The sequence below is a fragment of the Malaya genurostris genome, chromosome 2 (assembly GCF_030247185.1).
Source record: "Malaya genurostris strain Urasoe2022 chromosome 2, Malgen_1.1, whole genome shotgun sequence".
NCBI classification, from domain to species: Eukaryota; Metazoa; Arthropoda; class Insecta; order Diptera; family Culicidae; genus Malaya; species Malaya genurostris.
In genome coordinates this window covers 75,168,216-75,191,848 of record NC_080571.1, presented here as the reverse complement: position 1 = coordinate 75,191,848, position 23,633 = coordinate 75,168,216, and the positions used below count along the sequence as shown (strand labels likewise).

The 23,633-nt window shown below is 35.7% G+C and overlaps 2 protein-coding genes across 4 annotated transcripts; both read right to left on the bottom strand.

Moving 5' to 3' along the window:
* Positions 1 to 2,128: 2,128 nt before the first annotated feature.
* LOC131427070 (arginine/serine-rich coiled-coil protein 2-like) lies at positions 2,129 to 15,888 on the bottom strand. Of its 3 annotated transcripts, none has more exons than XM_058589980.1 (4): positions 15,734 to 15,888; positions 14,881 to 15,114; positions 3,647 to 3,985; positions 2,129 to 3,573 (listed from the first exon to the last, which is right to left on the bottom strand). In XM_058589980.1, exons 1-4 carry the CDS (start codon positions 15,803 to 15,805, stop codon positions 2,434 to 2,436), a joined length of 1,785 nt encoding a protein of 594 aa, XP_058445963.1. In that variant the 5' UTR covers positions 15,806 to 15,888; the 3' UTR covers positions 2,129 to 2,433. The 3 variants fall into 3 exon arrangements, 2 of the variants coding, with proteins under 2 accessions (XP_058445963.1, XP_058445964.1); XR_009229233.1 differs by lacking the exon at positions 2,129 to 3,573 and adding an exon at positions 14,423 to 14,626 and having other exon boundaries at positions 3,846 to 3,985; positions 14,881 to 15,130; positions 15,734 to 15,866; XM_058589981.1 differs by lacking the exons at positions 14,881 to 15,114; positions 15,734 to 15,888 and adding an exon at positions 11,173 to 13,528 and having other exon boundaries at positions 3,647 to 7,857.
* A 5,463-nt stretch (positions 15,889 to 21,351) lies between these two features.
* LOC131432367 (zinc finger protein 883-like) lies at positions 21,352 to 23,341 on the bottom strand. Its single transcript, XM_058598600.1, has 5 exons — positions 23,134 to 23,341; positions 22,956 to 23,074; positions 21,759 to 22,902; positions 21,615 to 21,703; positions 21,352 to 21,556 (listed from the first exon to the last, which is right to left on the bottom strand). Exons 1-5 carry the CDS (start codon positions 23,254 to 23,256, stop codon positions 21,406 to 21,408), a joined length of 1,626 nt encoding a protein of 541 aa, XP_058454583.1. The 5' UTR covers positions 23,257 to 23,341; the 3' UTR covers positions 21,352 to 21,405.
* Between the last annotated feature and the right edge of the window lie 292 nt (positions 23,342 to 23,633).

Here is a 23,633-nt window from a genome sequence, read left to right as displayed (position 1 = left end):
CACATGTCACGAATTCAAAATAAACAAAATTCATCTCAATATATTCTCAATATGTATGACAAACCATACATATATGAGGGAAAAATCGATTTATTACATGCTGTCATTAGATTAAAAAATATCCCTAAAACTACAAAATCATCGGAATTATTTTATTAATATCAATTATATAAATTAACAAAAGTATTTGGTTGGAATTGATGAAACATTTAAATCATATGTTTTATTCCTCCTAAGGGTACACATATATATTATTGTTTTAGGTAAAGAATAATATTTCCTTAGTGTAGCGTACAGGGCTGAGAAAATAAAGACCAAAACCTCATTAAAACGAGATCACTAACGGAGAATCTCTTCATTATCAGTTGATCAGTGAAATTTAAATCACATCGATCAATATCGGTACTGATCTTCCGTCACACAATGGGTAGTGATTTTGAGCTAAAATGATTCTTGATTTATGTAAGTTCAATCATTGGATGATTCGATAAGCTTTGATGTTGGTGGAGGAAAATCACATATGATCAAGATAAGACATGACATGATCTACGTCTGAAATTGTTGATCTCCCGCCCTTTTTCAAATGGAGTACAATTGAATAAAGTGCATCAGAATCAGATAAGAGAAATTCTTATGATATCAATGCTAGAAAATCAAATTACTGAAAAAATTGTCAGTGCATAACTTAAGTTAAACCGTTCGAAGGCATCTTTTTCTTTTTTACTCATATTTGGCAAAATTTATTAATTTCGCTAATTTACTCGCTCCTCCGTGCACTTTTGCTGATCACAACAGAAATGATTTCCTGCATCACTCATTTCCGAATTTACAAGAAGAAGCTTTTACATCAACACGTTTTTCTATAGAATGAAAACGTTTATTGTGGAGATTTTTTCAGGAAATAGGGCAAAGCAGTAATATAATTAGGTATTTCAAAAATGCGCTCATTGAAAATATTGGACGTCACATTCCAAAAACCTCCCCCCCTCCCCCCTGTCACAAAAGGTCACGTTTTATGAAACACCCCCCTCCCCCTTGCGGCGTGACGTCTTTTATGGACAGCCCCTTATTTGATTTGAATTAGGTAAAGTTTACCTACATTGCAGTCCAGACCACTGTCACTCATTCGAATAAAATGCTTACCAGTGGACAAATACCCGTTGTAACATTCTTGTTCAAGTTGAAAGGATCGTACAGGATTCCTAATTGTATTCTTCCCAGCTAATCTCTCAACAATATCGAGTAATTAATAATGGCTGCGGTTTAGGCAAGGCCGAGTCCAATTAAAGTGTTGGTTTGATTATGGTACAGTGTGCTGGTATTCGAGTCTTCATGAGGCACAGATGCCCTGAGTATAATTTTCTATCTCGTTATCTGAACATGTATGAGAATTGAATTTTTCATACGAAATCTGAAAAGTAACAACATAATTGGTACAATTAATTTTGTTGTTTAATAACAACATCAAACCATGTTAAAAAAATTCAATAGGTTTGAAAATATCTAAGATTTTTCGATTAATATTCCTCCTGTCACTTGCTTTACCGGTACAGACTTTGAAACTCACTGCGTAGTGACACTTGTCACCCAGATTCGACTGCAAGAATACGGTGAGAGTTCATCGAAGCTCATTCTGGTGACTTTTGTCACTTCATTCGACTGTCAGAGTCGCGTGACTCGGGTGACTCGACTTATCTCACCTCACTCGACTCGCAAAATAAGGGCCAGTATCTAAAGGGGAAACAGATTGGAAAATTGACGACATATGAACATAATGATGTAATGAAAACAGCGAAAATGTTACCGCAGAGACGGGACTCGAACCCATAGCTAACTTCTAACCGAAATCACTTAGTTTTGAGTATATGAGATGACTACTGAAACTGAGATAAATGTGTGTGCCGTCACCTAGTAGTACTATTTCACGATGGGAGAATCAGAAACCTCTCTTCTACCAGTAAGTTTAAGTAGTCCCGAGTTGTTTCCCTGCATCTCCAATGTAATGGGGATAAATTCACTACGCCAAAAAGTGTACTGAAACAAGTGCCAAATGATCAAATCCCAGGTTCCACTCAATACCTCAGAAAGCACGAAAGGATGAATGAATTAAGTGAAAACTACACAATGCTATATTTCATACAATTTATTGGTTTGCTATTATTACACACTAACGCAGTGTGAAAGTATTTAGTGCAAAGTATTTCGATACATATCCCTGACCTACTCGCTCACTACTATATCGATAGATTCATATTTGCTGATCTGAACATTCCATGATGAAGAAGTAATGTTTATAACTTGTATGTCACACAAATGGGTGCTAGAGCAGGCGATCGCAATCATTGCGATTTTGGCAAATGACTAACTCGGTGATCAACGGATAAGTAATTCAAGAGACAGCTGCGGTATCAAAACCTATAGACCCCCTCGTATTCAAAAAGTACGCGGTTGTGAGCTGAAACCAAGTCCGACACCACGCATCGTGTGTGTAACTTGCCGTGCCACTTCGTACTGTTGTTCCATGGTCGAAAAAAGCTCTTCTTGTTTTTTAATACTGTCTCCCGAGCTGGTGCCTGGTTTTGAACTGGAATCACCTGGCATCTTTTGACCATCCTTCACACCCATTAAGCGCAAAAACTTGGATGCCACTTTGCCATCCTTATCCTGTGAGAATTTGGCCTGCTCCCATTTGCTGATGTTGGTCGATACATCCTTGCTCTCAGATGTTTTATGGCTCCACAGCAGTTTTCTCTTTTGTACTTGATCGGCATACCGAACGGGATTTACAACGCCTGGATTATAGTACGATGGCAACGGAACTGACTCGACCGCTTTCTTGCTTTGCTGTAGGACATCTATGCCCATTTTATCCAACTGCGCTGCCTTCACATTGCTTCGAATCAGCGAACTTCGGGACAGGGCATTTGCGGCATCGATCGGTAGACCACCGGCAACATTTGGTCTCGGTGGTAAATCGACCGGCGCGACATTTATACCCATCAACGGAGGGATAAATGCTGCTGCAGCAGAGGCAGCTGGTTTCACACCGGGAGTGATTCCAGTGACAGACGTTGACGGCACCGTATTCAAAAGTGGCGTTATTTTAGTCGGGGAGAAACTTGTTTTGGCGGGAGATTTGCTGCGGGAGTGCGATCTTCTCTTGCTTCGTTCCACACTCGATTTTCGTTTTCTGTCCCGTGACGAGGACCGCCGACTGCGACGTTCTTTGTCGTAGTCCCGTTTATTGTCCTTTCTGTCTCGGCTGGAGTCACGTTCCCGTCTTTCGTAGCGATCATATTTGTCACGTTTATCTCGTCGATCGTCTTTATAGCCACCACTGCTGCGGTTAGAGTACTTCTCTCGTCGATCCCGATCGCGATAGTCCTCCTGGTCGCGTTTTCCTGAGGAATGACCCTTGTCACGCCAGTCACGGTCCCGACGATCTTTTCCTTTGTCACTGTGACGCTTGCTGTCGTCATGGCGATCACGAGAATTGCTACGTTCGCGCCGTTTTTCCCGTTCGGTGTTACTCTTCTTGCGTTCTACGCTGCTGCGGCTTGATCGAGCAGGGCTCTGAAAAGAAAAAAAAAAACAGGTAAGGTGACTTCATTTACTAAAATATCCGTGCGTATGATCTAATGGTTACCTCATCATTTGTGTTTCGCTTCTTGCTTGGCGAAGAACGTCGATCAGATGTCGGAGAGGAAGCCAGCTTTGTTGCCTTTCCACTGCTGTGTTTCGAAGAGGAGGATACCTTGGAGATCGATTTTTGCGTTGATGTGCTGTTGCGCGCACTGTTGCTGGTCGATTCCTTCGGTTTCTTTTTCGATTGTTTGTCCTTGGAGCTTTTGACACTGCTACTGCTACTGGTGCTACTGCTGTCACTGCCGCTGCTTGAGTCGCTTCCGGAAGAGGATGACGAGGAAGAAGACGAAGATGATGAGTCGCTACCGGACGATGAAGATGACGATCGAGCACGTTGTTTCTGCAATGATACAAACCATATGGCGATAGATAAATATTTCGGCCCGCCAAACGTAGTGCCTTCAATTATGGAAGTCATGATGATTGGAAAGAAGGAATTATGATACCGAAAGCGATTTTTCGTTTATTTGTTTCATAAATCGGTCAATGGGTTGTTATTGAATTCCAAAGGATTGTTCGAAATACCCATATTTCATACAAAATCCATATGGGATTGTTGAAACTGTTGACGTAGGACTACACAACTATCGTCAAAAAAACTGCTAAAACTTATTTTGAATATTTGGGAAACAATTTTTTGTGTTCCATATAAACCTATTTGTTTCCAGGTGAACTATTTTTGTTTTCTTTACAAGGGTACGAATTCAAAATACGGAAAAAATCGTACAAACTGTGGTCAGGTTTTGAACATCTACAGCTGAACCATTTTTAAACCCAAACCTTTATCTTGATTTCTCGGTAATTTCGTATACATAAACTCATGGTTTTCATTGGAATTTCACTCTTCACAAAAACAAAGACGTAAATTTATTAGAATGAACTACAATCATTAGTAGACGAATTAGTTGAATGTTATTCGACAAGTCATTTCCGAATACTTAAAAGTCATGGAAAAAAATCAAAAGTTTGTTAAATGGGTTCCATACAAATTGAACGGACGAAAGATGGAAATGCCGAAAGCGCAGTGCAAAATGCTGCTTTTACGCTACGAAAGAAACAGTTTTTAGAATTGTACCTGGCGACGAAAACCGGATGCATTCTGAGAATTCGAAACGCAAAAAATCACGGTAACACCAGGATAACCATAAACATCGAAAGCAAAACCGAACTATTTTAGGAAAAGACAATACTATATAAATAGTGATATCAAAAGGCAATAATCCGACTACACACATGCTTGAATCCGACGAAACGGTTAATACCGTCCGCTACCGCTAACAAATGATCAATTTGAACAACGTCTAATTCGCAAATCTCGAATATACAATAAACTCATTCTGTAGCATGACAACATTATTGCCCCAAAGAGCTCGTAGAAACAATGTCTACTACTAGCACATCCACCATATTCACCAGACCTGGCACATTCTGATTATCGACACATTAAACTTGCACATCTGCTATCTAATAATTGTATTGGTGCTTTCACAGAACTACCACATTTCATTGTTCAGACATCTGTCAACAATATTTTTTTAGTCTGAAAACCAAATCACCTCGGTAAGAAGCAAAGGCTCTGCTTTTGGTAGGATTAGCGTGATTTTATTTTTTACTAGCTGCTGAATTTGACTGGATCTGTGATTCCAGAAATCCAGAAAATAGTAGACAGTGATTACGTATTTGTAATTTAATGAAAACCGAGTATCCTGATCCGGTCGTGATCATTAGGCCAATCAAAAATGTTCAGTCCAGTTGAATTGGAAAAATTATTTCTTTATAGAATTTTCAATATGAGTGCAAATGATAGATTTTTTTTTTGATTGCTTTCTCTTTCAATTATTAGGAAATAGTCCTGTACTGTCGTTCTACCCATAATTGTCCGTTGTTCTTTAGAATTTTCCAAATACATGGTGTTCCACGAAAAATTTTGAATTTAAAAATGCATTAAAAAAAGGTTTGGTAAATTTCAATGATTATACATTTATTTGAAAGGTTGATTCATGAAATTTATTTATGAAAAATGTTAGGTTCCAACAGGACCAAACATTTTTTTGAAAATCAAATAATCAGCAGAAATAGTAATGTGAATTGACCTTCGAGAAGCTGCGATTTGACGCCGCTGGATTATTTTCTTTGGGAAGCGGTTAAAGATAAATGTTCCACCAACCATCCAGAAACAATTGAGACCTCAAGTACGAAATTCAAGTTGCTATTGATGACTTAAGGCCACAAACGATTGAAAATGTACTCAAAAATTTGATGGATCGGATTGGCTACTGCCAAGCCAGCCGAGGGGATCATTTGATCGGAATTATTATCCATAAAAATTTTATGAATCAACCTTTCAAATAAATATATAATCATTGAAATCTATCAAACCGTTTTTTTCTATTAATGCATTTTAAAATTCGAAATTTTACGTGGGAAACCCTGTATATGTGACAATTATGCATGGAACGGCAGTGTATTTTTTGATCATTTCTTCAGTGCATATTAAAAGATGAAAATCTGGTATTTGGTCGTAATGAACTTTCTATATAGATTGTATCTTGTGCATTTAATTGCACACCGAAAAAAAACTGCCTTTGACAGTGAAAGGGAAGACAATCAAAGAGCCGTCATAACGTCTGTTGATGAGGATTGTCAGACAGCGACTGGAGCAGTAGAGCTTTTAGTTCAGTTCAAATAATCTTTGTTTTCAATTGTTTGTTCAATGTATAACATGAATTTGGTTTTTCAAGTGATCTAGGTTGACCCTTGCATCTTTGATATTTTTATTTTTGTTGTTTGTGAATGAATACACTGAGGTCTTTTTTACGCGGGAGATAAGTACCACGTAAAAAAATTTTTTTGATGCCAAATATCTTGGAAATGCATGGAACGTCGAGATCTGGTGTAATCCAAAAAACAAAATTTTACGAAAATCGACCTTCGGAAAACCGCATAGAAATAAAACACCAAAACTGAAGAATTTTTTTTAGATGCCTTATGTCTTAAAAATGCATAAAACGTCGAGATCTGGAGTCATCCAAAATAAGTTTTTTCGTACAAAAATCGACTTTGAGACTTAGATATCCGAAAACGAATTTTTTTATGCCATATGTCTTGGAAATGCGTAAAACGTCAAGATCTGATGTAATCTATAAAATTTTGTATGACAAAAATCGACTTTGGGACCGCGTAACTTCGGAATCCACACAGAAAAAACTGCAAAACTACAGACATTTTTTTATACCAAATGTCGTAGAAATATATGAAACGTCGATTCCGGTGTAATCTGAAATGTTTTTTTAATAGAAAATTTTGGAAGTCAGAGAGTCGACTTAAATTTTTTTTCGGGATAACACCAGATCTCGACGTTTCATGCATTTCTAAGACAAAACAAGAAAACTGGATAACTTTGAAAATTCGCGTAAAAAACCACGTAACTTCGAAAATCCACAGTATATATGCTGTGGCGCAGCAGTAGAGAAAGCAACAAGCGATTATAAATACGTAGGTTGTTACATATGTATTTAGTATTGGCAACACTAAGTGTTTTCCAGTGGATTTAACGTTTCCACAATGAAGCTTGACATTTTTAACCATTACCATCTTCAGAACATTCTGTCATTTGAGCACTAATTGTTTTGTTTACAGTGAGTTGAAAATTTTACCGCAGCAAAAAAATAGAATTGAAGCGTGAACATTTTCGTGCAATGATTTATTACGATTTCCGCCGTGGATTATCAAGACAAGTGTGATTCAATTAACCCATTATTTCCTAGCGTATATCATACGCAGAACTTCCTATATTTTAATACGTGTTTACTTTAGAAGTTTAATACCTAACAGCTGTACTAGAGCACTACTTGATACTGTGCACTTCTAATTTCTTTGTATATTAAAACTGTTCTCTAGTGTAAACCTTTTATTAGTATTATAACCTTGCAAAGTTCACACAAATGACCAAAGAAAAGTAAGCAACATATTCGTGTGAATCTTATGTTCGAAACAATAGGTCATACTTCCATCTTTTGACAAACCATTGCCATTAGTTATTCCTGTAGCGAAATTCCAAAAATATAAGTTAAACAATAAAAAATTGTTGTTTACATTTGAACGTATGATATATCATACGGTAGGATAATGCTGTATTTTTTTTCCAAAGCATTTTGTTAGCCGATAAACTCGATCATCAGATTTTTTCGATAAATAGCCTTTCGAAAATCTCTTGCCATCAGCCAAGGTTGCTGATCCTATCAATGAAACATTACTCGTGAACTATTCTCTTCACCGGCGATGCTCTCCGTGCGGCGAGCAGTTTGTATATATTCCGTGTCTGCTTTATTCATTCTTTCCTTCCACTCAGAGAATTGAACCGCTTGGCAAAGCAAGCAAGCATCATATATGCACTCTGTTCGCTCGCAGTGAGTTCGTTTCGAAGCATTTAGGTAGAAAACTATTCGGTGGTGATGATGACTCGCGTTGAGTCGAATTTTCTACTCACGGTGATTCGTTCTCTGCGACGTATGGTGGTACAACTGAATGACCGCCCAGGATAAAATTTTATTCCTGTATAAAGCTTATAAGAAAGATGTCGAATCTTTTTGAATTGTCTTCACTGCACATTTCTTCGGTGTTTGCTATACTTCAATCGTGATTTGTAGCATTAGGGACAACTTTGATACCTGCCAGAATATGTTATTGATTAATCATCAAACTGTAAAAGGTTATTAATGGAGCGTTTCTGTGTGTCGTAAATATGTAACTTTCACTCCTATTCCGTAGTTCTATAATAAATTCATTTTGTGTTTCGATCGAGTTCGACTTTTCCAAACAAATTATACCTCATTCGAAATGCCAAATTGGTATTTTTCATTCGGTCGAATGTAGGGTTGTTTATTATGCCTGAGAAGTAATAGTCCCAAGTTTTTGTCAATTATTATTGTTTCTCATGATCGTGAAACTATTTATATACCGATTACAAAGCCATTCGACGATCGTTAACTTAATAATTATAAACATATGTGATGACACTAATAATAGCTTTTAATTTCATTCATAATAAACTAATAGTATTTGTATTGACTTCGAGACAAGTTGTGTCGAACCAAGTCAACTACCAAAAAAGTTGAGACCAACTTTGATGATAAACACTATCAGTTCGTACAAATACTAGAAGAACCATAAACACCAAATAATTCCGTCACATTCAATATACAGGGCGTTAGAGCTACAATATAATAGAAACTAAAACCGAAATAGAACTTTTATAATTTTATATAAGACACTAATTTGGAGGCCAACATAAGATTTTACTGAAGAATGATATTTCTATTATTATCAAAAACAAACAAACTCTCTACAGTTACTTGTTGGAAACTGTGCCATGGATAATCGTGCAATGAAGACCTTCCGCAGTTTCCAATAACGAAATAAATATCTAAAAATCAAGTATCATACAATCAAACACAACAAAATTATCTGTCTCGTGACATTAGTGACGTTAAATAAAGTGGAATTAAATGCATATTTTTTTTCTTGATCCTATATTCTCCTACTATCTCCTGATTATGTGATAACAGAATTATATTTCATTTGGACTCTTTGTATGTGATCCTTGAAGTATTCACGTAAATTTTTTTTTGCTCAACACAGTTTTAAGGTAAATAATACAATGAGTAGTTTCAAAACTGAATGTGTGATATGAGTAACAAAAATTCTAAATCGCACTATCTGACAAATCGATAAACCACGCGGACTGTGTTATTTTTCAAATTGAAATCGTTTCCTCTGTAATATGAATATTGTAAAATGTTATGAAATTGAATGTACAATTTCTTCTAGCGGATGTTCTTTTTAAAAAAAAAAGCTAAACCGATCACTTCGGGAGTCAATTGTAGAACATTTTATTTTCAATACATTTTTGACAGCAATATCAGATTGTAATCTTAATTTGATTTCAGCTCATCAATTTCTCAACTGATATCACATTACGTTATTATTTTGCTGTTTGCTTTTGGAAGAAAAACTTACGAGGCAATAGTTTTGTGAAACTCCAAAAATGATAATATTAAATGCAAAAATTTAATGAATGCATCAAAATAGGACTAAGTTAATGAGGCGATACAAAAATGCAAAAGTAAATTTCAATGGAACATCTATTCCTCCAATTTTATGTTGCGTTTTACAAAATGCTTCGACATCCTGTGGCAGTTGGCCGGAACCACAACCGTGATTCTCAATTTAAAAGTCTTAATTTCCTGATCGTAGTACAGTTATTCTAATCGATAATTTGTGTAGATGTATGGTAAAAGATGCTGAATGAGTATTTAGTTAGTAATGACTATTTCTTTGTTAGCCTTAATTGCTTCTTCTTAATTGCTTTGATTTTTGCAGAGCAAGCAGTTACATGGCGTCTCAGTAGGTTCAAACGTTGTGGAAAACCCTGCACTCCTATTACTTCTATAAATCAAATCTATGCGAAGAAGCGTTAAATTGTGTTTAATATAATAAAAACATGAGAAAATAAATCATCCCTGGAATTAAAAGATTAGACTTGCCTCTATAATCAATATTCAGAATATATTTTTGTCACTCTATTTGCATTGCATATTGATATTGCGTATTGGACTTGATCATTCATAATCATATGTGATTTTGAAAATTTTACTGTAGATATTTCAGTCCATTTTCAAAATCATAAATAAAATAAATATCAAACCAACCCGAAAGAGAATCAAAAGTGTTGCTACAGTTATATGTGGAAAATAATTCCTTTTATTTTATTTCTTATATAAGCCATATAAACTGCAAAATTTTCACTTTACAAAAGTGATTGTCCTCAGGTGATTCAACTCCAGCTTTTTTAAAATCTATCTGCCATTACTTGCCGCAAAATTTCAACAGCACGGAGTACGAACGTGAGAATAGTATTCGGTGAAATCTGAATCAACTGTTTCATTAGTTTTATTGCAGTAGGAAGTACATTATATGTACATTAGTATACGATTTTAAACGACGTTTTGAAGTGGACTATTAGTTTTATTTATCAGTTTAATTTTTATCCAACCCAATCGTTTTGCCATCTTCCAATAATAAGTAATGATATTACGTTTAAAGTTTTCCAAGCTAATTTGTGATGTTCAACGCACACCTTTTATCAGGGCAATATCTACGAGACAATTAAACTAAGCAAAATAAAAAATTGCTTCCATCGCATCGCTAATTTTTGTCTTCAATTTTTTTCGTACACTTGCATTCATGATTGCTGGCATTTTGACTCACAGTGAGTCAAAAATTGACTCAATGTAAGCACTACTCGTGCCTGATGATACCTGCTCTTGAAATGGTAGAGAATGGCTCACGGCGGAATAGCAACCAGCATGAAGAAGCAAGATCTCTTCTCTCTTGCGAGTCGCTCAGGCAGTCACATATTGAGCATAGCTTTTGCCTCGTCCGGCATTACATGCTTTGCTGTCTCCGTTCTTGAATCGTTCGCAGGCGATGAACGTTAATGAGTTGCGTGAGGCGAATTTCAGCAACCCTGCCATCAGCAAATCAAATCCAGTTTGCTTTATATTCGAAATGTGAAATATTTAAAAATATGGCTGCAAAAAATAGTGCTAAGGATAGGGACCCTTTAGGATTTGACGAACACGTGAATATGAACTCGAAAGCTAACTTAGAAAAGGAAGTATGAATACTCTACAACTTATTAAACACTGGGAAAACTATACAAATCGTTCAAATATCTAAAATACCATACAAATACAAATAGGTAATCCATTTTCCAGAAAATGAAGAAATGGAAACAAATGGGGTTATTTTTTATTTTCGATTACACTGGTCATTTATCACTTCGGGCCAGAAAAACCGAAATGCACCAAATATTTCTGTTAATATTGTGCCTTCATCTCCGATAGTATTTCTACCGGACATTGAAACATATATATAAATAGGACAAATATAGACACATCAAAATATAGACATATCTCTTATAAATTTGTTGCTACTGTATTGTCCCAGCGTATGATATATCATACATAGGATAATTACGTTTGAAATCGATTTTCAATAGTGATTTGGCATTTCCCAACATCTTCAACACAAAATATGATGGTATTGATGATATCTTCTTATTAGGTTCAACATTTAGGAACCCCTGGGTTATAATGGGTCAACTTAGTTCGACTTTTGGAAATATAGCACCATCCTACGCGACTGTAAAAAAAACTGATGTAACGAGTTCAATCGTGGTCATAGTTCGCTTGCCGATGAATTCAAAGAAGGTCGTGCAGAATCAGTGATTTTGCCAGAAAACATCGATGCTGTGAAAAATCTGATAATGGAAGATCCCCAATGTAGGCAGCTTTGAGCATTAGTGTGAAAAGCTTTTATATTATTTTGCATGTACATTAAGTCGTGCAAAAATGACTGGTGTTGATAGGTGCAAAGAAATGCTGAAAATCAATCGTTGTGCTTCAAATTTTGTGTATAGCATAGACTAAACGATCCAACAAAGTCGAAGCACTTCAAAGAAAATGGTGGCTTGTTTTTTAGCTTTAAAGGAATATATCGCTAGCGTTGCTTTAGAGGATCGTAAGTCCGTCAATTCTGATCGGTATACTACCATTTGTTCGCCATAAGTTTTTTGTGATATAAGGAAAACAACGCAGACGCCAAATCATTCTTCATCACGATAATGCAAGCTCTAACACATCGGCTCAAACAACCGAATATTTGAGCATCCAAAACGTCGAATTGATGGGCAACCCGCCGTATAGTCCTGACTTGGCACCTAACAATTTCTATTTGTTCCCTTCCGTAAAGAATAAACTGCGTGAAGAGCGATTCAATACTCCTAAAGAAGCGTTCAAAAACCATGTTTTGGCGGTAGCTCAAGAAGAGTGGAAAAAGTTATGAAAATTGGTTCAAGTGTATGCCAAAGTGTATTGATCATCTAGGGGAACATTTTGAGAAACAATAAAACCATTTCCGATCAAATATAATACTGTTTTCATTTTCAGGCTAAATGCATAAGTAACAACCCTCGTATACTCTTGTACCCAGTGCTTGAGTCGAAGGTGAAGACAGAGCGAGAAGACTGGTGTGTGTGTGTGATGAACAGGGAAGTTTCATGGATAGATCGATGTACACTGTACCAACTCGGTGATGTTGTAGAACGGTGTATACTACAGCTCAGGGTGGTGGAAATGTTAAAGCACGTACGCACGGAATTAGTGATGGGCAGAACCGTTTATTTGAAAAAAGCCACTGTAGAACTTCTCCTATGTAGTGACACCTTGCCAAACAGACCAAAACTTGATAGGACCATCGTGAAAAATCGGGGTAATTCAAATGATTTTTTGTTTAGACAGTGACGATAATAATGCTGGCCTGGTTCAACCAATGTTTTTCTAAAACAACTATTACTGGTTTTCAATAGCCGTATTCTAGTTCAAGCAAACATATTTGGTTTGTTGGGCAATTAATCGTTTCAAACAACTGGTATTTTCTGTCTATAGATAGAAATGCAAACGAGGAAGGTACTGCTTTGGGTCAATAATTCATTTAAAATGATTAAATTAATCTGAGATTTTATAATTCTAGTCAACTGGCATGGAATCGAATTGTTTGAAATTTTGACTTCCATGCACTAGCTAGAATTATCACCTCATCCTCAGTCCTCAGCCGGAGATTATTTTTTCTCAGTGGGTATTCAAATCGTCAAAGCTGCAAATAAATTTTAACCTCTGACCTTTCATTTTTTGTACTCATGCACAAAAAAATAAAGCTATAATTTCAAGCTATTATTTTTTTTTTTCTTTCCATGAACAAAAAATGCAATAAATAAGATTGCTTAGTTATAAATCTGAAATAGTCAAATTGAGTCACTACTTTAAAATAGTTTAGAAATGAATATGAAAAAGTTGATTATTTTCAATTCTTCATTGATCAAAGCAAAATACTTCTAACCGATAAAAATAAAACCGATACACTGAAGAAGGATGCAAATAGCATTCCGAAATACGTATCTGTATTATAACGTTTGATACACTTTCAGAAAAATAGTGACTGTGAAAATAGTGACTTTGTGAGAGTGTAATGACGTGATATAGTGGAATTCAACGGTACAACAACAGTACTATTAGTGAGAACATTCTACTAACAGCTCAAACAAAAATTTAGTGAAAATACTTCTATTTTTAGATTTATACCCTTTTTCCAGGAGTACTTTTCCGGTGGTATGACCTTTTTCGGTAGAGGATTTTAATGGGGATGTGAGAAAAATTTCTCAAATTCGTCGTTTGTCATATAAATGTTCAGTTTAGTGAACTGTTAGTGTTCACCCGGAGAACTGGTGATTGTCCTCCTGGCTTTCTCTAAACATAAGTTCATTGAATCGCCAAAAGTGAAAATATTCGTTTGCAGTATAGATTGATTTATACTAAAACCTTGAAAATGGTTATTTAATGGTTTAATCATGCAACGGATTGATCGATGGATTCTAAATCGCGTTAAACTACACAACACAAAAATTATCATAGGACAACGAAACCTATGAAATCTGTTTAATAATGTTAGTGGTTTTCATGATTTCTAGTGGATTGTGTAAGCTTTTTTCAAAAAAAAGCGTCGACTTTTATCGATAAACTTCAAACCGCTTTCAGTATCAATAGATCTTGTGATCCAAATGGTCCACATCTGTTCTCCATAAAACCTTTCCCTTGAGTGTTATACTTACGCAATGATCACAACAGAATGAGAAAACCTTATATATTAGATAAATTACCCGTTCGTCTTACGTGCGGATGCGGAATTCAAACAGCTTTTAAATAGTAGGCAATCTTCCTTGCTCCATCGTGCTGTGGAGAGTACTGTCCTTCAACGTTTTCGCGGTGTGTTGCACGGATGCGGCTGCGTTGTGTGTTACTCTGAGGTTTCTTTACGGTATACACATTATCACTTGGTTTGAATTTATCATAATAAAAAGGTTCTTTGAACGACATAACAAGTGTCAGATTATTCTTGGTAATTGGTAAGCGAACGAGATTTTGTGTGGGATATTATTTTCTATTCAACAAGAGGGAGCATGTTCATGAAACTGTTTCGTCATTGATTGCTGCATTCAAATTGTTTACAGCAATCATGACCAGAAGGAAGCGGTAACAATTGGTATTGTAGAGAAAAACAATTCCCATGAATCGAACCACATATAACGGAGCTGAAACATTGTAGATTGATATTTACCTTTTTAGTGTGTTTCTTGATGGCCTTATCCTTGTTGGCATCTTTGGAACTCTTCTTGCTTAAATTAGCATCGGTAGACTTTTTGTCTGGAAGGTTCGTTTTTTTGGTTTTATCAGAATCATCCTCAACTGTTCGTCTTCGTTTCTTATCCTCGCGGTCTTCCTGTGGAGATGGTGGCCCCCTCCGGGTTGCTTTTGATGTTGGCTTGGAGCTACTGGTGTGTGGCGTAGTATCCTAAAGGAAGGTTCGACTATTCAGGATATATAGGCAAACAGCAAATTGTATTATTATATGGCTCTGTGACAACAACTACAAGATGGATAGTGTTCAATGCACCCGGTTAAAAAATTTCCAACTCAAATTGGACAGAATGCGACTGTATATTATCATGTTCCTGATTTATGCCATCCAGTATAGCATTTCAGGGATGAGTACAAGCAACATTTGTGGCAAGCTAAACGTTATCAATTTGCTTCAAACTGTTTATAGTTCCCCTCTAATGTGAATAATTTAGATTCATAATTGATTAAATTCCGGAAGCCGCAAATCTAATCATTTAACGTTTTTAATTTCGAAAATGAACGTTGATAGGCACTAAGTAATCATTAATCTGTACCAAAACGCAATATATTATGAAACCTAACGAGAAGAAAAGTATTGATTTTTCATCACTCAGTAGCATTTTCTTCCTTTTAGGGAATTTTGGTGCTACGTCAAAACCAATTCAAAAACCAGTTTAAAAAAATGGAAAAAATCACTTGAAACTAGCAATCCATCGCTCAATTAATTTTTTTCGAAGGTTGCCAAATTTCCGTAGCAGTTTTCGACACTATTTTTGAACCACAATATTTACCCTTTCCGGTGAATAATCCGATTGATCCTCCTGGTCATTGTCACTATTGTAGTTTTGCAGTAGAGAGTCCATTTTGAAATGCGAGAAAAACGGCAATCAAATCGGAGACGAGCCTGCAAATGCCAACAGTATGAATCTGACAGTTGAATTTTGCTTCAGGGGTTACACGCTTAATGAAAAGCAAGAGCATTTTAACAGATACACACTGATCGAAGAATCTTCTGCTTATGACAGGCATGTGATATCGAACTTAGAGCAAATTCAGCAGCTGCAAGATTCATATGGGTGGTCTATAATGTAAATGAAACTGAAACAAACGTATCCCCAGCAATCCGTATTAGTTTTATTTATTCGACCAGTTTGTCGCATCCCGGAACGTCGTTACGTGTACCCGCAGCTCGCCGGTTCATGCTTCCGTATTTCTGTACGTTTCTCCGAAAACTGAGCGTTTTTCAGCCTTCTCATGTTTATGACATTTTCATACCAGCCCCGAGTGTTCAAGAGAACGAGAGTACGTATTGGGTTAATATGCTCAATTTTCCAATTTTACTCACTCTCCATCCATAGACGCGGAAGTGACAAAAACAAAATCTCTTCCGTTGCCATTCCACCCTGTTATACGTGTGCGTCCATGCAGAATCTAACTACTACCGACACACATTCTACTCATTCCATTTTGAAGAGTAATTCGTTATGCATAACAGTGTTGGTGGATTCATTTCGATAGGCGATGCATGTATACGTAAGATACTTTTATTTCATTGAAATGCTGGAGGAAATTTCATATAAGAATGCTCAGCTACACTGAAACGTTTTCCACTACTAAAATCAGAATACTCGATTATTCAATTTTTTATTCGGCTTATATCCTACACAGTTCTACTGTCAAATTTAAAACTGGTATACACTGCCGTTCTATTTTGTCTATATTTGAAACACAGATAAAACGCTGCTAGGGATGCCAGATTATTTTGTTATAATTTCTAGATTTAAATTTTAAAACTGACATAAATTATGCATCTAGAACTAGAACACTCCTGAATATGCCCTTACTGTACACAATGAAATCACAAGTCTGTCACCCTGAATCATGATGGTATCACGCGAGCATCATGATACAACGGTGATTTCCGTACTGCGGTCATTTATCGTTATACTGTGCAAAATCACATTCCTGTTTATTGATATCAGCGCCATTGGCGAGTGATGGTGAACACACGAAACAACACTTCCTTCACACAGAGAAATTGAGCTTGTTTAAAATAACAAAACAGTCAGTAGATTTTAAAATATGGTTTCTGTTGATTTCAAGCTAAAATATGATTGTTTTGAACCAATTTCTCCCTTCTACATCAACAATTATATCTATTTGATTTGAAGACAAATTCTCATCCTGGCTAACGAAAAACTGGTTTGTTTCGGCAGATTTTATCGTTGAAATAAATCAGCCATTTATTACATATCAACAAAAGTTGAGTTGAAATTATTGGCAACGAATTTGTTGATTGATTACATTTATATCAAGAAAAAATCTTATTTGTGTAATGACAACTAAGTTTATTGTTTGAATTAACCGTATCAGTTTTGTTTCTTATAAACTAGAGAATTTTTCTCCCTTGGATAATCAAAAAAGTTTGCACGTGTTTTAGAAGGAAAATTTAAGTGTTTCTTTCTTTTATTTGGGGTCTTTTAGCAGTTCAAGTGTATGTATGGATAATTAAAAAACTTTACTAAACTTGCATTACATTACATAACACGTTTTTAACAGAAAATATTTGATGCAATAATGCTATCTTGACCAGATTAATGGAGCACCAGATTATTGATTTTGGCATGTGAAAAAATTGATCGTCCAACGACAAAAGGGCCCAACTGCTGTGAAAGAGATAGACAATTTCAAATGGATAAAATCAAAATAATATTAGTTTAAAAAATTACCTTGAAAATCATTTTGAAAGAAATCTCTTTTTAAGAATAATGACAAACAAAAATTTATGATTTTAACAACAAAAACCGTATGTTGCAATACTAATTATTTTAGGTTTGAATATTATCGTTCATTTCAACTGCCAAGTTTATAGATTCAAAAAATTAAAAATATTATCATTATCTAAAGCTAGTTCATTTTAAACTTATTTTAAAAGTTAAATTTACCATGAAATTGTTTGTCAAGAAATTGACATGATCGCGCAAATAAAATATTTGTTATTTTTACCAAAATATTTCTTGAAACGAACTAATGCACTGAGCAAACTCAAATATCTTATTTTGTAGCTTCAAACAACAATATTTGCAATTTCAAATCAGATTTTATTTTGTCACTATTTCAACAAAATCAATCGGAGCGTGAAACCAAAATTTAGTTATTTTTACAATATTTTTCTCTGCGTGTTCTTCTGAGTACCATATAATAAACAACCTTCGTTTTGTTTTGAAAAAAAAAATCTGTAAAATGCTAACAAGCAGCATCAAACGTATACACTTCTCCAACGTTGTAGCATATTTTCAAAAAGCAGTCACACCAAAAAATGTTCACAAATTTGGTGAAGTTTGGAAATACAAATTAGGAAAAAAATATATTCATATTTGTACATAAAATCAGTACCATTGAGTAATTGTTTTCTATTCAATAACAAGTAAATTCATTGTGACAATGGATTTGAACAACATGATGATTCATATTTTGAAAGCACATGTGGTAATAATAAACGATAAATATCCAATACATCAATAAACCAATTGTGTAATCGCATCTTTAAACTCCTCAAAATTCTAATAAAACCATTACGAGATTATATCCCAGCCTAGTAGACCATTTTTCATAAGATTTATGAAGCAAAATGAAGCATCAAACCTATGTCAAATCTATTTCGGAATGATTTAAAATTCAAGAAGGTTTTTGAATCAACTTTATGATAAACATAATCCATTTTATGAAAATTTCGTAATGAATAAACTGTTACGTTGATAGAATTTTTCTGGAATATGAATGTGCCATGACGTTTTTGATGAGACTGCTAAGAATATCTTAGATTTATTTACTATTTTGAGGCTCCATGCAGTGTCGGCAATCACCCGAAAATTTGACAGAAGCTGCGATATTGCTATCTATATTGTATACAACATTTTCAATCCAGTAGAAAATGCTACAAGAGCTCGCATAAAAATTAGTGTTCAGGAAATTAATTCTAAAAGCCTTTCATATTACCTCCACTTTATATTTTTATTTGATGTCAGTGAATGTTACGGTAGAACATCAAAATTATTGACATCAATTTTTTCCTAATGCTAATTACAATAACAACAATGAAGGAAAAAATCCTGTATCCAGGAACGAACCTGCCATAAATGTGTCTTAAACCGTAAAATTTCATATGAATGAAACTGTCATCCGATGAACACTCACACACAAAACTAGTTTAATAATTCCAAGAAGCATTGATTATATCTGTCATAAATCAGTTACTAGGAATACACTTCACACCGCAAAAATTTTTGGTTTCTATATCATCGATCATCAGAGCTGGAAAATCAAGCTAAGTTTTGAGTTGTTTCGTTCCACTGTATATTCATCCTGTGCGCAAAACATGTCTGTCACCTCATCAGCGGTTCATACACGAGAATTATTAATGTAATTTTTATTAAGTTTGCTCAAACCTCATGTTGCTAAGAGCGAATCCAACACAGTTTTGTGAAAAGTGTTTGTTTGATGAAACTGCCCTGGGTCAGTTTCAGTTTTCTCGACGACATTAGTGAATTTTTCAGCTCTCGTTTGTTCACCGATTTTTGAAGTTTTCACTGACAACAAAATTTGAAATTACCTTGACCAGATTTATGTTGACTAAACGGTCAAAGTTCAGAGGGGCATATATTATATCATCGTAGAGAATAACACGAAAATATTGGGTGTGTTCTGAATAATTATTTTCCGTTATGTTTGTAAATAAAACATCAGTTGCAAACGATATTTATATTTCTATACATTATTGCCAACGATCTGGTAATTTGTGGATACCTTATCAGTAGAATTGACGGCCTTTGGTTGAACAACTGGGTGAACCATTTTCGCGAATTTTATATGAATCGAAGGGTACCCGATCATTTCACCGACGGTCACTAGAAATACGGTTGTTTGGTCATACGGTTTGTCATTTGGCATAAAGGTCAAATTTTTATTTTTTTAAATTTTATTTTTATTCGCAGTTTCATTGAGCAGGTTGTTCTCAAAACTGACATGTAATCCGCTGATTCTCGTAAGTTACCAGCGATTTATCAGGGTGCCTTCCGCCCTGTCCAAAAATCACGTGAGATGGAATCGCCTTATGTAGTACCATGCGTAACACTCGCATGCCATTTCAGGAGAAAAAATCGCAACACACTCCTTTCGATAGAAAGATGTTCTCCATATTGCGACATATTCTCTCGAACGTAATGCACAGTAACCTACGGGGGAGGCCTTCTTTTAGTAAGATTTCAATTTCGTTAGCTTCTGGTCTAAATTTGCATCGCTAAACATCAATACAAATTTAACTTGGTCACGAAGAAGGCCAAGTTTCAGGCTTTTGTAAATCGTATTTACCCGTTTCGTATACTCTATTGTTCACTACACTGTATTGTCTTTGTTTCTGTCGTCTTGATCTTAAGCCAATTTGGACTGGGCTGGATGAAGTGTAAACACAAACTGACCTCTTGTACTCGCACTAACCTCTAGAGTTTCGGAAAATATTAATTAAATCAATATTTGTGATTTTTTTCTTATTTTTTACTATTTGAATGATTTTACTAGATAAATATCAAATATTTTTGGCTGGCTCAATAAGGTAGAGGTGGTAACCGGTAGGACCAGATTTGGTTATTAAGCCGCATGAACAATAACTTCCCATTGCAGGTTTCCTAGCATGTCACGAACGGCTTTCAACTAGTGCGAAGGTGTGTTATCTTTGAGCAAAATCGCAGACTCACAGACGTCTGGGATTTTCTTTACTGTTAATCTTGGACAGCTTTCTCTCTTGCTTAAACATGAAGATATACATGGTTTGTACGCTCGAAATTGGGTTCGAGCCCAGACATCTTTGACACACGATTAAAACTAATTGAAGACATTTTTCAGAAAACATCAATGCAGTTTTGACGATCAATACAACGAAATGAGACCATACCTATTTTTTAGCAACAGCAATAAAATATATAGAATGCCATCTATCGTACGAAAATGTAAATGAAATAGGAGTACACCTGGAAACAGAATACTTTTCGTATTGTCAATCAAAACATCACTTCGATCTGGTTATGTGGGGTGAATTGAGTGTGGCTAATGTTAACGTTACGTCCCGGTTACGAAAACTGATGGAATGCATTAATCGGTCTTGAAAGTATTCAATAATAAATCCAAAATTTGTTCCAAAACCGATCAATTCTAGACCAAATTCGAAAATTTCGTTTTCCGAAAAGAGTTTGTATAAGGAAAATGTTAACAAAGTATAATGATTCAACGAGGTTAGAAGTGTTGAAAAAACTGATTCATAGCGATCCAAAAGAATTAATTATTCGTTTGGTTTTTTGAGGAAATGGTGTAATCAGTTTGGGATTTCGAGAAATTCATTGTAGTGTACAAGGTATTTATCAAGAAGTATGTTTTTTTTGCAATTTAGACGAAACTTACTTTACAAATCTTAGTGACCAGATTTCCATCCATGTTCCTTCTGTTTATGCTTATGAAACGAACTGGGATCTACAAAACGCCGACTGCAGTATTCGCACTGGTACGGTTTTTCCCCGGTGTGCAATCGTAAGTGTACTTTCAAAGTTGGCTTTCGCTTGAAACTATAATTTTAAAGACGTGCTCATCAGAAACGCTAAGAGATAGAAAAATATTCGTTACCTTTTGTGGCAGTATTCACATGTGAACTGTTTTGCATCACTATGGACGACCTGCATATGCCGATCGTAGGTACTTTTGTAAGTGAAATCCTAAAAAAAATGGATGGTAAAATAAAAAAAAACACAGCTCAACTTAGTAGCATACCTTGTTGCAATCGAGGCAATGATACTCCTTGATTCCACGATGAATATTCTCGTGATCACGCAGTCCTAGCTTTTTGTTGAAAACACGACCACAGAAAGAGCAAAAGAATTGCGGCTGTTTGCCTTGATGTGTGTTGTAATCATGTTTGAGTAATTTCGCTTCGGAGGTAAATTTTTTATCGCATTTTAAACACTGATGGAATTCTACGCCCGCATCGGCATGTTCCGATTCCATATGGGCCAGCAACTCTTTGTTAAATTTAAATACTCGCGAGCAAATCGTACAGTCATTACGCTCTACTGCTGGAATTTTTCGTTGTTTCAATTCGTTATCCTTCTTGTGGATTAACCGATGGATTCTGGCTGCCAACAGGACAGTGAACTTTCGTGGACAAATGTCGCACCGATACAGGTGTAATTGGAAGCTGCCATGCTCTCGCTCGAAGTGCTGAGCTAAGCGACAATTTTTACCAAAGTCCTCATTACACATTCCACATACTTGTGGAATGAAGTGATGCTGATTGCGATGGCTGCCGATCATGGAGTTTATTCCAAACATTCGTGCTGACTTACTAGCTTTGCAATTGTGTTCCTTCAGATGATGCGAGAACTTGAAAAGACTTGAACAATGCGGACACTTGTAGCCAAGACATGTTTCCTGGTGGTTTCGTAAATCGTTCTCTTCTGAAAATTGATCTTCACAGAAAAGACAACCGTAGGGGAACTCGTGCGTTCGATAGTGATTATTTATAGCTAAGAGATTTTCCAGTCCGATCAGGCATCTATCACAGTAGTAGGGTGACAATTCGTTGTGTTTTTCATTTAAATGAGTGTTCAGAAATCCTTCATTGCCGGAAAACTCATTGCAAATATAGCATACAAGTATTTTCGAATCGGATATTTGTTCATTTTCACTAGAATAATCAGGATCTTGGAAGGAAGTTTCAGCTTCTTCATGATCATCATCCATTTCTTCACCGCTACTGCAATAGACGGGATCCAAATCGGTAGTATTAGGTTTTTGTTCTTCGTTGTCATTCTCTAATGCTACGTTTTCTGCGACAAAATTTGTTTCCTCAATAATGACGTTCACTGGCTCTTTGGCTTCCTCTAACAATGGGATTCCCTGCGAGGCACGTTTTTGTCTTGAAATTAATTTAAGTTAGACACTGTTATTTATGAAATCAATATTACTTACTCCAGGAAGGAACTAAAAATTTTATCTGAGCTTCGGAAGTCGTTTGAAATGTTGTACAAAAGTTTGGTCTTCATTTCGCATTCGTTGCATACATTAGTGTACTCTCCAGAATTACAAATCTAGAAAAATAAATCTTTTCAACATTGTAACCATTGGACTATCGCGAACTAAAGCACACCTGGATACCGAGAGTGTCTTGTAGCAGCTCAACTATTTCCGCTAAACTCAAACGTTCGTAGATAGGAAATGTGGGAGAGCTGGCCGACAAACACAATCGGCATGTCTCCGGAACTATGTCCATGAAGTTTGATTTAATTAAACTAAATCCTTAAAAATATGCCTTTTTAGGACGACGCTGCGCTAATAATATAAAAAGATGCGCTTTGTTTTGCAGTAGTTTGACAGTAATAAAAAAATTGAAAGCCAGCGCTGCCAGCCGTTTTTATTATAAAGTTTGTGTTGCACAATGAAATTTAAAAAAAATAGAGTTAGATTTTGGCGACAATCATTATTGTAAGAGTGAAGCAGATACACTATGCCAAGCACTGTTCATTTAAACAAGGAAACAAGATATGAATGACGGAGTGAACTCGGAGCATTCCGAGCTCGGTCGCGCGACATTCTTTTCATTAGCGGCCCTTACACGAGAATTATTAATGTCATTTTTATTAATTACTA

Bases quoted from the DNA above. Each gene is read 5' to 3' on its own strand.
- LOC131432367 (XM_058598600.1), bottom strand. From the start codon at position 23,256: ATGGACATAGTTCCGGAGACATGCCGATTGTGTTTGTCGGCCAGCTCT. The intron at 22,903-22,955 runs GTAAGTAATATT...ATTAATTTCAAG, and splicing joins ATTTTTAGTTCCTTCCTGGA to ACAAAAACGTGCCTCGCAGG. The intron at 21,704-21,758 runs GTATGCTACTAA...CATTTTTTTTAG, and splicing joins ATTGCCTCGATTGCAACAAG to GATTTCACTTACAAAAGTAC.
- LOC131427070 (XM_058589980.1), bottom strand. From the start codon at position 15,805: ATGGACTCTCTACTGCAAAACTACAATAGTGACAATGACCAGGAGGAT. The intron at 15,115-15,733 runs GTAAATATTGTG...ACCTTCCTTTAG, and splicing joins CGGATTATTCACCGGAAAGG to GATACTACGCCACACACCAG. The intron at 3,574-3,646 runs GTAACCATTAGA...TTTTCTTTTCAG, and splicing joins AGCGAAACACAAATGATGAG to AGCCCTGCTCGATCAAGCCG.